This window comes from Symphodus melops (genome assembly GCF_947650265.1).
Source record: "Symphodus melops genome assembly, chromosome: 9".
Taxonomy (NCBI): domain Eukaryota; kingdom Metazoa; phylum Chordata; class Actinopteri; order Labriformes; family Labridae; genus Symphodus; species Symphodus melops.
The window spans coordinates 10,978,864-10,989,648 of record NC_136699.1 but is presented as its reverse complement, the minus strand read 5'-3'; the positions used below and the strand labels follow the sequence as shown (position 1 = coordinate 10,989,648).

Sequence of the window (10,785 nt, the reverse complement as noted above, 5' to 3'; positions counted from 1 at the left end):
TCATAACAGGACCACTGAATGGATCTTACGAATGTCTCACAGTTATACCTTTCATGTAAATATGAAGTCCTCACCACCTCACCATTACACTGCTCACAGTCACCTGTTTAGGATTTTACACTTTCTCTTATGTAATGGTATCGTTCAAAAGAGGGATCACGACTTTATGTGGAGAAAGAAATACAGGCATACAGTGCAATAAATTGTAATAAGACTCATAGGAGATATTCTTCAGGCCCTCTTTAAAATCTAAATGTTGATCTTTTTGCCACATTATTGAATTGAGAAATGCTATTGGAAACAAATTAGAAATTAGTTTGCCTTGAGCTTTAAACTATGACCATTTCCAAATGAATTATTCACTTTCCTTTCTCAGTAAAGGTTTTATTGGATCATCTGACCTATAAGAACACCTATAAAAAAGGAAACTTCCATCATTGGGGACCTGATAGTGGATAGTACAGTCAATAATGGTTCGTGTAACCCATGTAGCCTGCAGTTTGGACTCTTTGTCACTGGGTGGTGATAATGAGAAGTATTTACATTGCTGGGTTAACCAAGAGGAAGAAACTATAATCTTCACTTCTTACAGCTTCCTCTCTCTCAGTAATACTACCCAGTAAGGTAAGGGGAAATACCTTCAAATTTAACATTCTTCTTACTAGCATTAAGGTTAACCAAAGTAACATGTCAGCATATTTTTGATGAGATAAGAAAAGCCATGTATGTGATAAGCGGCCCTTTAGTTTACAGGAGGGGAAATGGAGTCATTAGATTTATTCTCATGTTTGCTCTTTTCACAGAGCCAGAGCAGCTGTTCATCTTGTGATCTGTTAATATACACTGCTCCAAAAAATAAATAAAGGGAACGCTTAAACAACACAATAAAATTACAATTCTATCACACTTATGTGAAATCAAACTGTCCACTTAGGAAGCAACACTGATTGCCAATCAATTTCACATGCTGTTGTGAAAATGAAATAGACAACAGGTGGAAATTATAGGCAATTAGCAAGACACCCCCAATGAAGGAGTGGTTCTGCAGGTGGTGACCCCAGACCACTTCTCAGTTCCGATGCTTTCTAGCTGATGTTTTGTTCACTTTTGAATGCTAGCGGTTCTTTCACTCTCGTGGTAGCATAAGACGGAGTCTATATCCGACACAAGTGGCTCAGGTAGTGCAGCTCATCCAGGATGGCACATCAATGCGAGCTGTGTCTGTCAGCGGAGTGTCCAGAGCATGGAGACGCTACCACGAGACGGATGGAGGCCACACAAACTACTGAGCCTCATTGTGACTTGTTTTAAGGACATTACATCAAAGTTGGATCAGCCTGTAGTTTTTCCACTTTAATTTTGAGTGTTATTCCAAATCTAGACCTCCATTGGTTAATAAATTTGCAATTGCTCATTTTTGTGATTTTGTTGTCAGCACATTCAACTATGTAAATAAAGTATTTAATAAGAATACTAAACTTGTTCAGATTTAGGATGTTATTTTAGTGTTCCCTTTATTTTTTTTTTTTTGGGGGGGGCAGTTTAAAACGGTTCAAAGGTAAAACAAACCGTATCCTAACAAGTCTACTGTAGAAACACCATAAACGCATTCTCCATGAGAAATGTAAACACACAATTAAAAACTGAAGCAGAAGTATTCAATCTGATTTATCTAAAAGGTGAAAATGGAAACATTTAGAAACTGCATACAGTTGTCTTTTCTCAACTGTGTTGCAAATGTAACTGAACTCAACATGTATCATTGTTGATTTGAATATTGTTGATGTATTTTTTATTTTTTGTCAGTACTAATTTGTTGCATGATGCCAGTAAATGGTTGGAGTTGGGGGGGTAAATCAATGGAAACCTACTTTTACCCATGCAAACAAAGGACCTAACTCTGTGAAAACACTTGTGTGAAAGGAACATGGCCTCTTAGGGCTTTTAAAAGTCCTTTTTGTGCCCACATTACAGAACACATGTTTGCTTTGTGTAAATACTTCCCAAGATTAGATATTTCTTTAACAAAGACTGTATTACGTTTCAACAGCTCTAAGCAATGCTCAAACCATCAGTGTGTTTTGGTGTTTTTGTTTGAATATGAGGAGTTGCAGAAGTGTTCATAATAATTCTTTGACCTAAACGCTATTGTTTCCTGCATTTTTAACATTTTAGAGTCAGCTCTAAAATGTCCCCCCCCCCCAATAAGTCAAAGTACTCTTTGTTTGGGCTTTTTAGATTTGAGAACAGAAACTCAACTTTGTGACCGTAAGTCCCCATTTAAAAGTTAATGTTTAAAGAAACTTTCAATGTAAACTAGAAACTACAGGGAGTAAAAATACAAAGCAACAGAAATGTGATCAATAATATTTACACGTTTATTTAGGACTGCAAATTTAATTTATTACATTAAAAAGTGAAATAGACACTTTCACTTGGAAAGATGGAAATATAAACAACAGGAATAAATACAATGATGAATATAAACATAAATTAAAGCATATCAAGTGACGTGCCATTTATTTCATTAGTGCCCCCTTCATCCTAATTTTTCAGTCCGTAACAGATTTGTATATTTGTGTTCATGGCAGCATCTGTTCTCCATGGTGAGGAGATCATTGAAGCCACAGTCAGTAAGAAGTGATGGACCCTGAGGTGTCTGTGCTGCTGCACTGTGCAGCCTGGAGGGGGCTACTGGAGTCTCAGATACAGGTGGAGCTGTCAGACAGGTAAGAAGGTGAAACAGGCATCTAATCGCATTTTACATTAACTATTTTACATCCAACATCCTCCAAGACTCAAACAGGTAACATGCTGATTTGGACAGATATGCAGTACAGATAGTGGTGTGGTGTTTGTCGACAGAAAGATACAGCACTTTCAGATCACAGAATGTGTCTGGAGATTTCCTTATTCTGTCAACAAGTCCTACAAAAAGACTTCCACCAACAATGAATGTAAACAAGAACCATGAGAAAATACAGGATTTCTCTTCCTGTCTTTATAACTATGATGACGTGTTTGTTTTGCTTCCACAGATTTAACAGAAAGACAGATCCAACACTGGAGCGTCAAATAGAGGAGGTTTGGTCCGAGCGAGTGTCCAAGGAGCCGTGGCTTTTTAATGGGTCCAAATTCAGACTGCACTCCTTCTGTATGGCATCTGCTGCGTCTCCTCAACAGCCACACTGCACTGATTCTCCGCACATCCAGGAGTCAGGCTGCTCACGTGATCAGGGGGGAGAGTTAAAAAACAGCATAGAACAAGGAAAGAAGGACAACTTGTGTAGCAAAGATTGTTTGTTTGATGTTGCGCAGAACAATTTGGAGAAGAGAAACAGACGCGTTAGTCACTCTGACACCAACCAGACAGCTGCTCTATCGACACAAGCCTCGTCGGATGAGAGCGTTTCACAGATCTCAGAAGATTCAGAGTCTGGGCCACTCCTCACTCTGAGACTGGGCCTGACGTGTTACAAGGACTACCTTGGAACAAACTGGTCCTGTCGACAGGCAGAGCTGCGCCAGTTGGGAGAGGCGGAGTTCAGCGATCCTCTGGCACTGCTGGCTCAGCCTCTGGGCGTTGGCGGAGTCCTGTGTACAAGTGACAGACAGGTGGTGCTGATCAGGAGGAGTCAGAGGGTGGCAGAGGCAGCGGGGCTCCTGGACATCCCCGGAGGACACCCAGAGCCAAAGGTGAAGAAGAATGAAATTAAACCCATTTCCTCAATCTACTGTTGTGTATATTTTTATTTAAGGAAAACTCAGTCTTGACAGGTAGGTTTTTTTTTTCAGAATATGAAAGGGTTGCAGTATAACTTCACTGACATTTATAATTACAATAAGGACAATAAATAAACTGATACTGTAGTTTTCAGTGCACCTGAACTCCATTTAAAAGTTTTCTTCTGTATAAACCATGAATATGGAACATCTTCACCGAGATGCTACAAAATTTGAGGGGAGACTCAAATGCTATTTGGAGCAAATAAATGCACTTCAGACTTTCATTGACTTAACTAAATAAAGTCTGATAATCAGTGTAATATCTGCAGTCCAATTGAGTCTGAAAATCAAGAATGACAACCTTACATCAATGATGTAATAGACATTATTTCTATCTTTTTATTTTGGGAGGTGGCTCTGATTTGATCCACTTCCTTGTTTTTGCCTTTTTGCTCCCTGTCCTTAGTTTGCACCAGCGTCTTGATGTTTAACACTATATTACCGCTTCCCTTCTCAGGCGGTGTTTGAGCATCTGGGCCGGGCAGTGCAGGAGGAAGAGATCAGTGTGGACATGATGCAGCCTAGAGCTGTCGTCTCTGAGCTCTACTCATCTGTCTGGGCTGAGATCAGAGATGAGGTGCGTCTCTGTCTCAGAGGTCCACTGTCAACTCCTAGTTTCTCATCAACTACGTTTAAAACAAATATTACAATAAGAATAAAACAAAGACATTTTGTTGAATTTAGTTGGTACAGTTTTTAAACAGTGTTGGAGTAGGAAATATACAAATGTATACATTATATATACAGAATATAATAGAAATATAGATAGAATAAGCAAAAACACTTAAAAAAGTCATAAAGCGAATAATTCAAGGAAAGAAAAATAAACGTTTCAGTTCTTGAGGATGCTTTTTTTGTACCATCTTTCAACAAAACTCATGAAGCATTATAAGGACTTAATGCTGTAAATCCTGGGGGGGAAATGATTGCTATTCTTTGTTAGATCAATAACTGATCCCATCAATCACTTTTCAAATTATACTCTTGACCTCTCCCGGCCTTCATTTTGTCTTCCCTCTGTGGGTCTGCAGGTCAATATTCCTCTGAGGGTTCTCGGAGAACCGGTCCTGATGGGCGTCGCTCTGAATCACGTCAGCGCAGGCAGGCCGAGTGCTGAGTTCTATGTCAGGTAATCTTTACAACAGTATTTCCTTCAGAGGAAGAGTATTACTTGGTTATCATATATCCATCAGTTTCTTACAAAATCTGTGTTAAATGGCAAAAGGACACTCACAATCAGAATTAAAGTTTTTGATCTAAAACCAAATCATTGGCACAAACAAAACTCCACATATAAAGATGAATTGATGGTAAAATGAAGCTGCAAAGCGACTGTTCCATTCTCTTATGTCACAATGTTTCTTTACAAAAAGTAAAGCAGGAAAAGGTCACACAAAAACAACAGTTAGAGGGATTTGACAGATCAAAAAGGGGGAATGTTTATTTCTTATCCATTATATGAAAGCACCTCAAATCTCCTGTCATATTTAGACTGGAGCCTCCTCACAAGGCGTGCCTGCTCGATCAACTGAGCTCCATCACCAACCCTGGCAGTTTGTCTTGAAGGGCTTTTAATGTGATGCTGAGTTGGTTTGTGTCTTTTTGTGTGTGTGTGTTCATAGTTGCTCATTGACATCAGAAGAAGTCAGAGAGTTGTACTGGAAAGGAGGCGCGGAGGCCAATGAGTCCACAGATATCGTCTTCCTCAGCAGAAAGGTCGGTTATCTACCTCAAAGTCCTACATGTGTAAAATGTACAGAAGTTGTGTAGACAAGGTGTTGGGGGGAAGAAAAAAAACATGCATTTAATGGACTCTGAAATTTACAGGATGTGTTGCAGCTGGACACACGCAGCCCTCTGTGGTCCGAGCTGTGTCCTTCTGCTAAAGGAGCCGTGCTGCTTTATCAGATGGTGAGGCCTGGCGAAGAGTGACAACAACACATGAGGGGGAAAAAACTCACGTGTTCAAATGTACAAACTCAGGCAGCAACATGATTACAGCTCAGGTATTTTATTACTCTGTGCTAAATAGCACACTGACCAATACAGGAAATGGTATTTATACCATTTAAACACTGTACAGGAAATGTATGGCACATTTAAAAAAATGTTTTGAATACAATTCCAAATGTGACTTTATTTAAATTGTAAACATTGTATAATAAAAATCCGATCTGATTATCTGTGCGTAACATTACTTTTTGATGAACTGCAGTTATGTCGTTCATTTAAAATGTTTTTATTGTAAAATTTAAAAAAAGGTGCAGCTGTAGCTTCTTGCTCCAGGTTTATTCATCAGTCGCTCATGCTGAAGTGTCAGTAGTAGAAGCTCTGGTCCGGATACCCTACGTTCCACTAAGAAGGAAATAAAACCAAATGACAATGAAATGTTTACTTAAAATGTTATTCCAGAGTTTCTTATGAATATAATGGGGTTGATTTGTCTTGCCAATTTGGCAATATTATCTGAAATAGTCAGTTTTTTTTTCAAATGCCCATTACACTCCGTCATGTCTACCTGATGTATCTTCCCCTCGTGGGATTAATAAAGTATAAATTAATTATTATAAGTACAAAAGAAATGGTTGTAAACGTTATATCTGATTTAAAATAGTAAGAAGAATGGATCTGAAAAAACAAATGTGATATTTGTATTTCTTAATTTTCTACACACGACACTCAATGTAATAAGAGATTAGTTCGACTCTGATTGTATCTGATTGGACTTTACAGCTGTAGAGGACTCACATGTGTTTGCTGCTGCCTCCACAGCTGCAGGTTCTTGTTGTTCAACCCTATGAAGACGAGAAGTAAATCAACAAACATCTTCAATGATCAACTCCATTAAAAACTGTCATTCATTACTTACATGGACCATAATGTCCAGTGCGATGGATCCTGTGTGAGGGTGGACGACCTGGAGGGTAGGGTCTTTTCTTGTGAAGCCGGGGTTTCTTCTTCTCCTGTTTGGCGATAGGGGGCAGCAGCCTTTGTGCTTCCTCTTTATATTTCTGTAGGAGCGTCTGCGCCTGGTCCTGAAGCAGCTCCACATACAGCAGCTCATCCAGCAGCTCACTGTGCTGCTCTGGTAGACTGCAGCTCGCTGGAGGAATGAAGGAATGTTTCACAACACACATCTGGATTCAGTTTTTCAGCAGTTATAATTGAATATAAGTAAAATTAAGTGAAACAAAGTGTGTGGTTGTCAGGAGAGGTTAGAGTTGTTGAAAAGGTGAACATGCTGCTATGGTCCTATTACTTCAGAAATCAATTTAGAAAGATGTACAAAAATCTGAAAATCATGCAACAGATATTGGCAGCAAATCAAAAATAAAAGGATAAATGTTTGCAGTTTGTTCTTCACACATTTCCTTCATCTTTCTGAAGAATATTTTTTAATCACAGGATTTGTTAACACTTGTATTGTGTTGGCCACCAAAGGAGAGGGATTAAATGACTCCCAAAGAGAGAATTATATTTAACCTACAGATAAACTTGTATAAAAGCTGCCGACACTGGTTTATTCTACATCACTGTGTCATCCTAAGCGGGCATGGACGTCTCCTTTATCTAATCAATAAGATGTGAGTTAGACCTTGCAGTTTGAGCAGAGAGGTGTCTGGTATCTGCTCCCCGTCACTTGTTTGCTGCTGGCACAGTCGTCTTCTCCACTCCTCTTCCGAGGGAAAGACCACCACCAGTTTGCGCCTGAAGCCTGCAAACAGCTGCAGCTTGTAATGGCGTGCAGAGAAGAGGATGTTGCACTGGAAACAAAGATAATTACAAGGATTTAGTGGGAGAGCTGAAAAACTACATTTCTCCAAGGCTGTAAATGACATCTGAATCCACTTCCAACAGTTTGAGAGAAAAGAAAAGGAAGCATTAAGATAGAAGTTGAAGGGGGGCTTTGTTTGATCATAGTTGAAACTTTCTATAAATGACTATAAATGAATCTAATACCCAATATCAATCAGCGATGCTTGCTTTATGTAGAATTAAACAGGTTGAACTGGTTTCCAAAGCTCCAACTTTCCTGCCAGTACCTGTATAAATAACCGACCACAACATTATGAACACCTTTAAAAGAGATCGTTCAAAAACGTGCGTCTTTATCCTTCAAATCTCATTCCTATCCAAGACAAGACACTTTTCAACAATACCTATAGTAGTTCACGTCAAGCCTACCGACCCTTTCAAAAAGGAGCTTCACTTCTACGTATGAAGAGAAAAGCGTTACCTGGTCGAGGATGTAGTTGCCAGGAGTCTGAGCGGCCAGCTTGATCAATTCAGTGAGACACTGAGAGGCCTGCTGCAGCTTGCTGTCCTTCTGTCCACCACTCTACACACACACACACACACACACACACACACGAGAAAACGCTGTTGGATCAATAGTTCTGAAACCGAACATCACGTCTGAATGTGAATATGAAAAATGAGCGCAAGACTAGAAGTGTGACTGACAATCATACAAGCCAGCAGCTCCTCTGTGCCCAGCAGTGAGTACTTCTTCGGATGATGCTTCATGTGAGTCCGAGCCCAGCAACTCTTCCCTGAGCCAGGAAGACCCACCATCAGCAACACCTGAAGGAAGGCAGCGTCAGATTCAAGTTTGACAACTTTAGAAGAACTACTTTTGTCTTTGGCTGTCTCCTGGATGGATGAACATGAGGTACCATTAATCGTCATCTCCTCAGTATACATAGAGTGTTTTTTTCATTCCAGCTAAAAGCTCCAGAGTCTCACCTCACACTGTGCTCTGACAGTAGGAGCCAATGTGGCACGCACTCTCCGTTCAGCAGAAAGAGCTACCAGTGGTGTAAACCCAGGAGGGCCAGGGTACCAGGGAGGAGCTGTGGGGTCAAGGTTGAGTCTGAAGGAACAGCTCTTACAGAGGACGTGAGGGAACAGAGCACCCTCAGACAGCGCAGAGGCGCCCAGGCAAAAGGCCACACCCATAAAACGCCCATTCTTATGGAAGGAGAGCTCAACAGCACCGCCTGTGGAAAAGAACTGTCAAACACACAGTTGAGATCAGAAATAAGAAATGTATGACACGTTGCAGACCACATGTAACTGATAAATAAGACAGTGACTTTTTAAAAAGACTGTAAAAAAAAAAAAAGGAAATACAATAAAAAGGTACTTACAGCATAACAACCAATGATATCTCCCTCTGAGAATTGTTCTCCAAAGTCTTCCTCCTTCCCACCTGAAACTTTTTTACCGCTCCCATCATAAGCAAAAGACAACTCATCTTCACCTGGTGTAAGACATGTAGAGAGCCAGACAGACGTTGAAGCAATGAAGCTTACTAAGAATAAACATCTTCATGTAAAGGTGACTATGTCAAAAAAAGGATTCATTTGATTTACCCAGAAGCAGAGAGCCGTTAGCCAATGACCAACCAACTCTCAGGCCGTACCGGTCCATGTCTGCATGTTTTTCCAGCTCAGTTGTCAACAACTTTCTCTCCAGTCTCACCTCAAAGCCCACCCTGCCTTGCAGAACCCCGTGTGTGAGCCTGCAGCCTGACCACAGCAAAGGGAATCGTTCCCAGAAGCGAGGCTGGCCGCAAGAACCATCAGGACTCGCCTCAAAGTGGAGGTGAGCCATATCTGTGCAAACAACAACCAAAGTCAAGCTTCAGTCTCTCTCTGACATTATCGTATGACATGGCATTTTTGTGAAAGAAATTGTATGTTATGGTAATATTTTTTCAACAATTAACAACAAAAAGAACGTGGTTGAAATCTAACATAATGAAATGAAATGTACGTTTCTTCACCAGAGTGATGGTAAGTGTTGGACAGAGACTCACCTAGATCTAGTCTGACTTTATTTTCATCTTCCTCCTTTGCCTGGTCTCTGTCACCTGGAGGTTGTGGTGCCTTGGCCCTGGTTGACAGGAGATAGGGACACATGCTGCTTGTAATACTTTTTTCAAAAAAGGTAAGATACTACAAAGATTTTTTTAACATCCTAGTTAAAAACAAAATGCATCAGTAAAAAAAACAACAACCTGCAAAAACATTTAATTACAATAAAAATATTAAAGGATAGAAAACGAGTACTATATGTTTTTTGTGTAATGATCTTGGGGCTAAAGTTTAGGGTGAACAAAGCTTACAGCAGCACTATGGCAAACTTTGTTTTTCAAACATGGGACAATTAATACACATCCATGTTAAGTCTAGAAGTTCATTGGATCCACTTTAATTGAAACTCAAGGCTATTCCTTCCATCCAAAATCCTTCTCACTTTACGTATAGTTCCACTGTTTTATTTAAAAGGGATGTTCAAAGTGTCCAGTCAACTTTTCCTACCTTTTGTATCGTATCTCCTCTTTGAACTCGTAGAAAGCTCTTCCTCTGCTCCCCTCCTCCTCCTCCTCCTCCTTCTCTCTCTCCTCTCCCTGCTTCTCTTCAAAACACTTTGACATAAACTTAGAAGCATGTTGTGGTGTTGGTATCTCAGTTTGTGTGGCAGAGTCTGTGTACTTTGTGACACATTCAGGTTCACACGGTGACCTGACCTCACTTTCTGTCGTTGTTAAAAGTGCAGTAAAGTTATCATTTTGTAGTTGTGGGTCTTCTTCCCTACTTTGACCAGCCTCCAGTGCAGACCACAGCCTGCCCACCAGCTCAGCCTTCAGCCCTCTGCCGTCCAGATCAAGCTCTTTAAGTCTGCAGCGCAACTCGGACACTTTCAACCTTTTTATGTCTGTAAGCTTCATTGTTTTTCTCACTACAATTCTGTTGTCGGGTTACTGGAGGCAAGTCTTAAAGTAAATGTCGAAAACAAGCCCTCAGATCAAAACACCGATTCAACATGGTGCCCTGGTTTGTGATTGGCTCTCCTCTCCTTCCTCGTTTTAATTTTTGACAGGATGGAGCCCCAAGTGTGTGCATACTGCCACCTGGCGTTAAACAGGATCAAGATTTTCCATACTTGTTCTTTTCTCAACTATTCACTCCAGAGTTGTTGAAACTTGATGCA

The 10,785-nt window shown here is 40.3% G+C and overlaps 2 protein-coding genes across 3 annotated transcripts; one reads left to right on the top strand and one right to left on the bottom strand.

Annotated features, from left to right (window-relative positions):
* The first annotated feature begins 506 nt into the window (after positions 1-506).
* Positions 507-5,967, top strand: nudt22 (nudix (nucleoside diphosphate linked moiety X)-type motif 22). 2 transcript variants are annotated; one of them, XM_079352620.1, is made up of 7 exons: positions 507-624; positions 2,612-2,729; positions 3,039-3,696; positions 4,244-4,363; positions 4,818-4,915; positions 5,409-5,502; positions 5,614-5,967. In XM_079352620.1, the coding sequence occupies exons 2-7, from the start codon at positions 2,644-2,646 to the stop codon at positions 5,716-5,718; spliced, it is 1,161 nt and encodes a 386-aa protein (XP_079208746.1). In that variant the 5' UTR covers positions 507-624; positions 2,612-2,643; the 3' UTR covers positions 5,719-5,967. The 2 variants fall into 2 exon arrangements, with proteins under 2 accessions (XP_079208746.1, XP_079208745.1); XM_079352619.1 differs by having other exon boundaries at positions 508-624; positions 2,592-2,729.
* On the bottom strand, positions 5,782-10,657 carry LOC306829540 (heterogeneous nuclear ribonucleoprotein U-like protein 2). Its single transcript, XM_079352618.1, has 11 exons — positions 10,113-10,657; positions 9,608-9,684; positions 9,162-9,404; positions 8,937-9,049; positions 8,533-8,799; positions 8,251-8,370; positions 8,024-8,125; positions 7,382-7,550; positions 6,656-6,889; positions 6,535-6,581; positions 5,782-6,141 (listed from the first exon to the last, which is right to left on the bottom strand). The coding sequence occupies exons 1-11, from the start codon at positions 10,520-10,522 to the stop codon at positions 6,103-6,105; spliced, it is 1,821 nt and encodes a 606-aa protein (XP_079208744.1). The 5' UTR covers positions 10,523-10,657; the 3' UTR covers positions 5,782-6,102.
* Between the last annotated feature and the right edge of the window lie 128 nt (positions 10,658-10,785).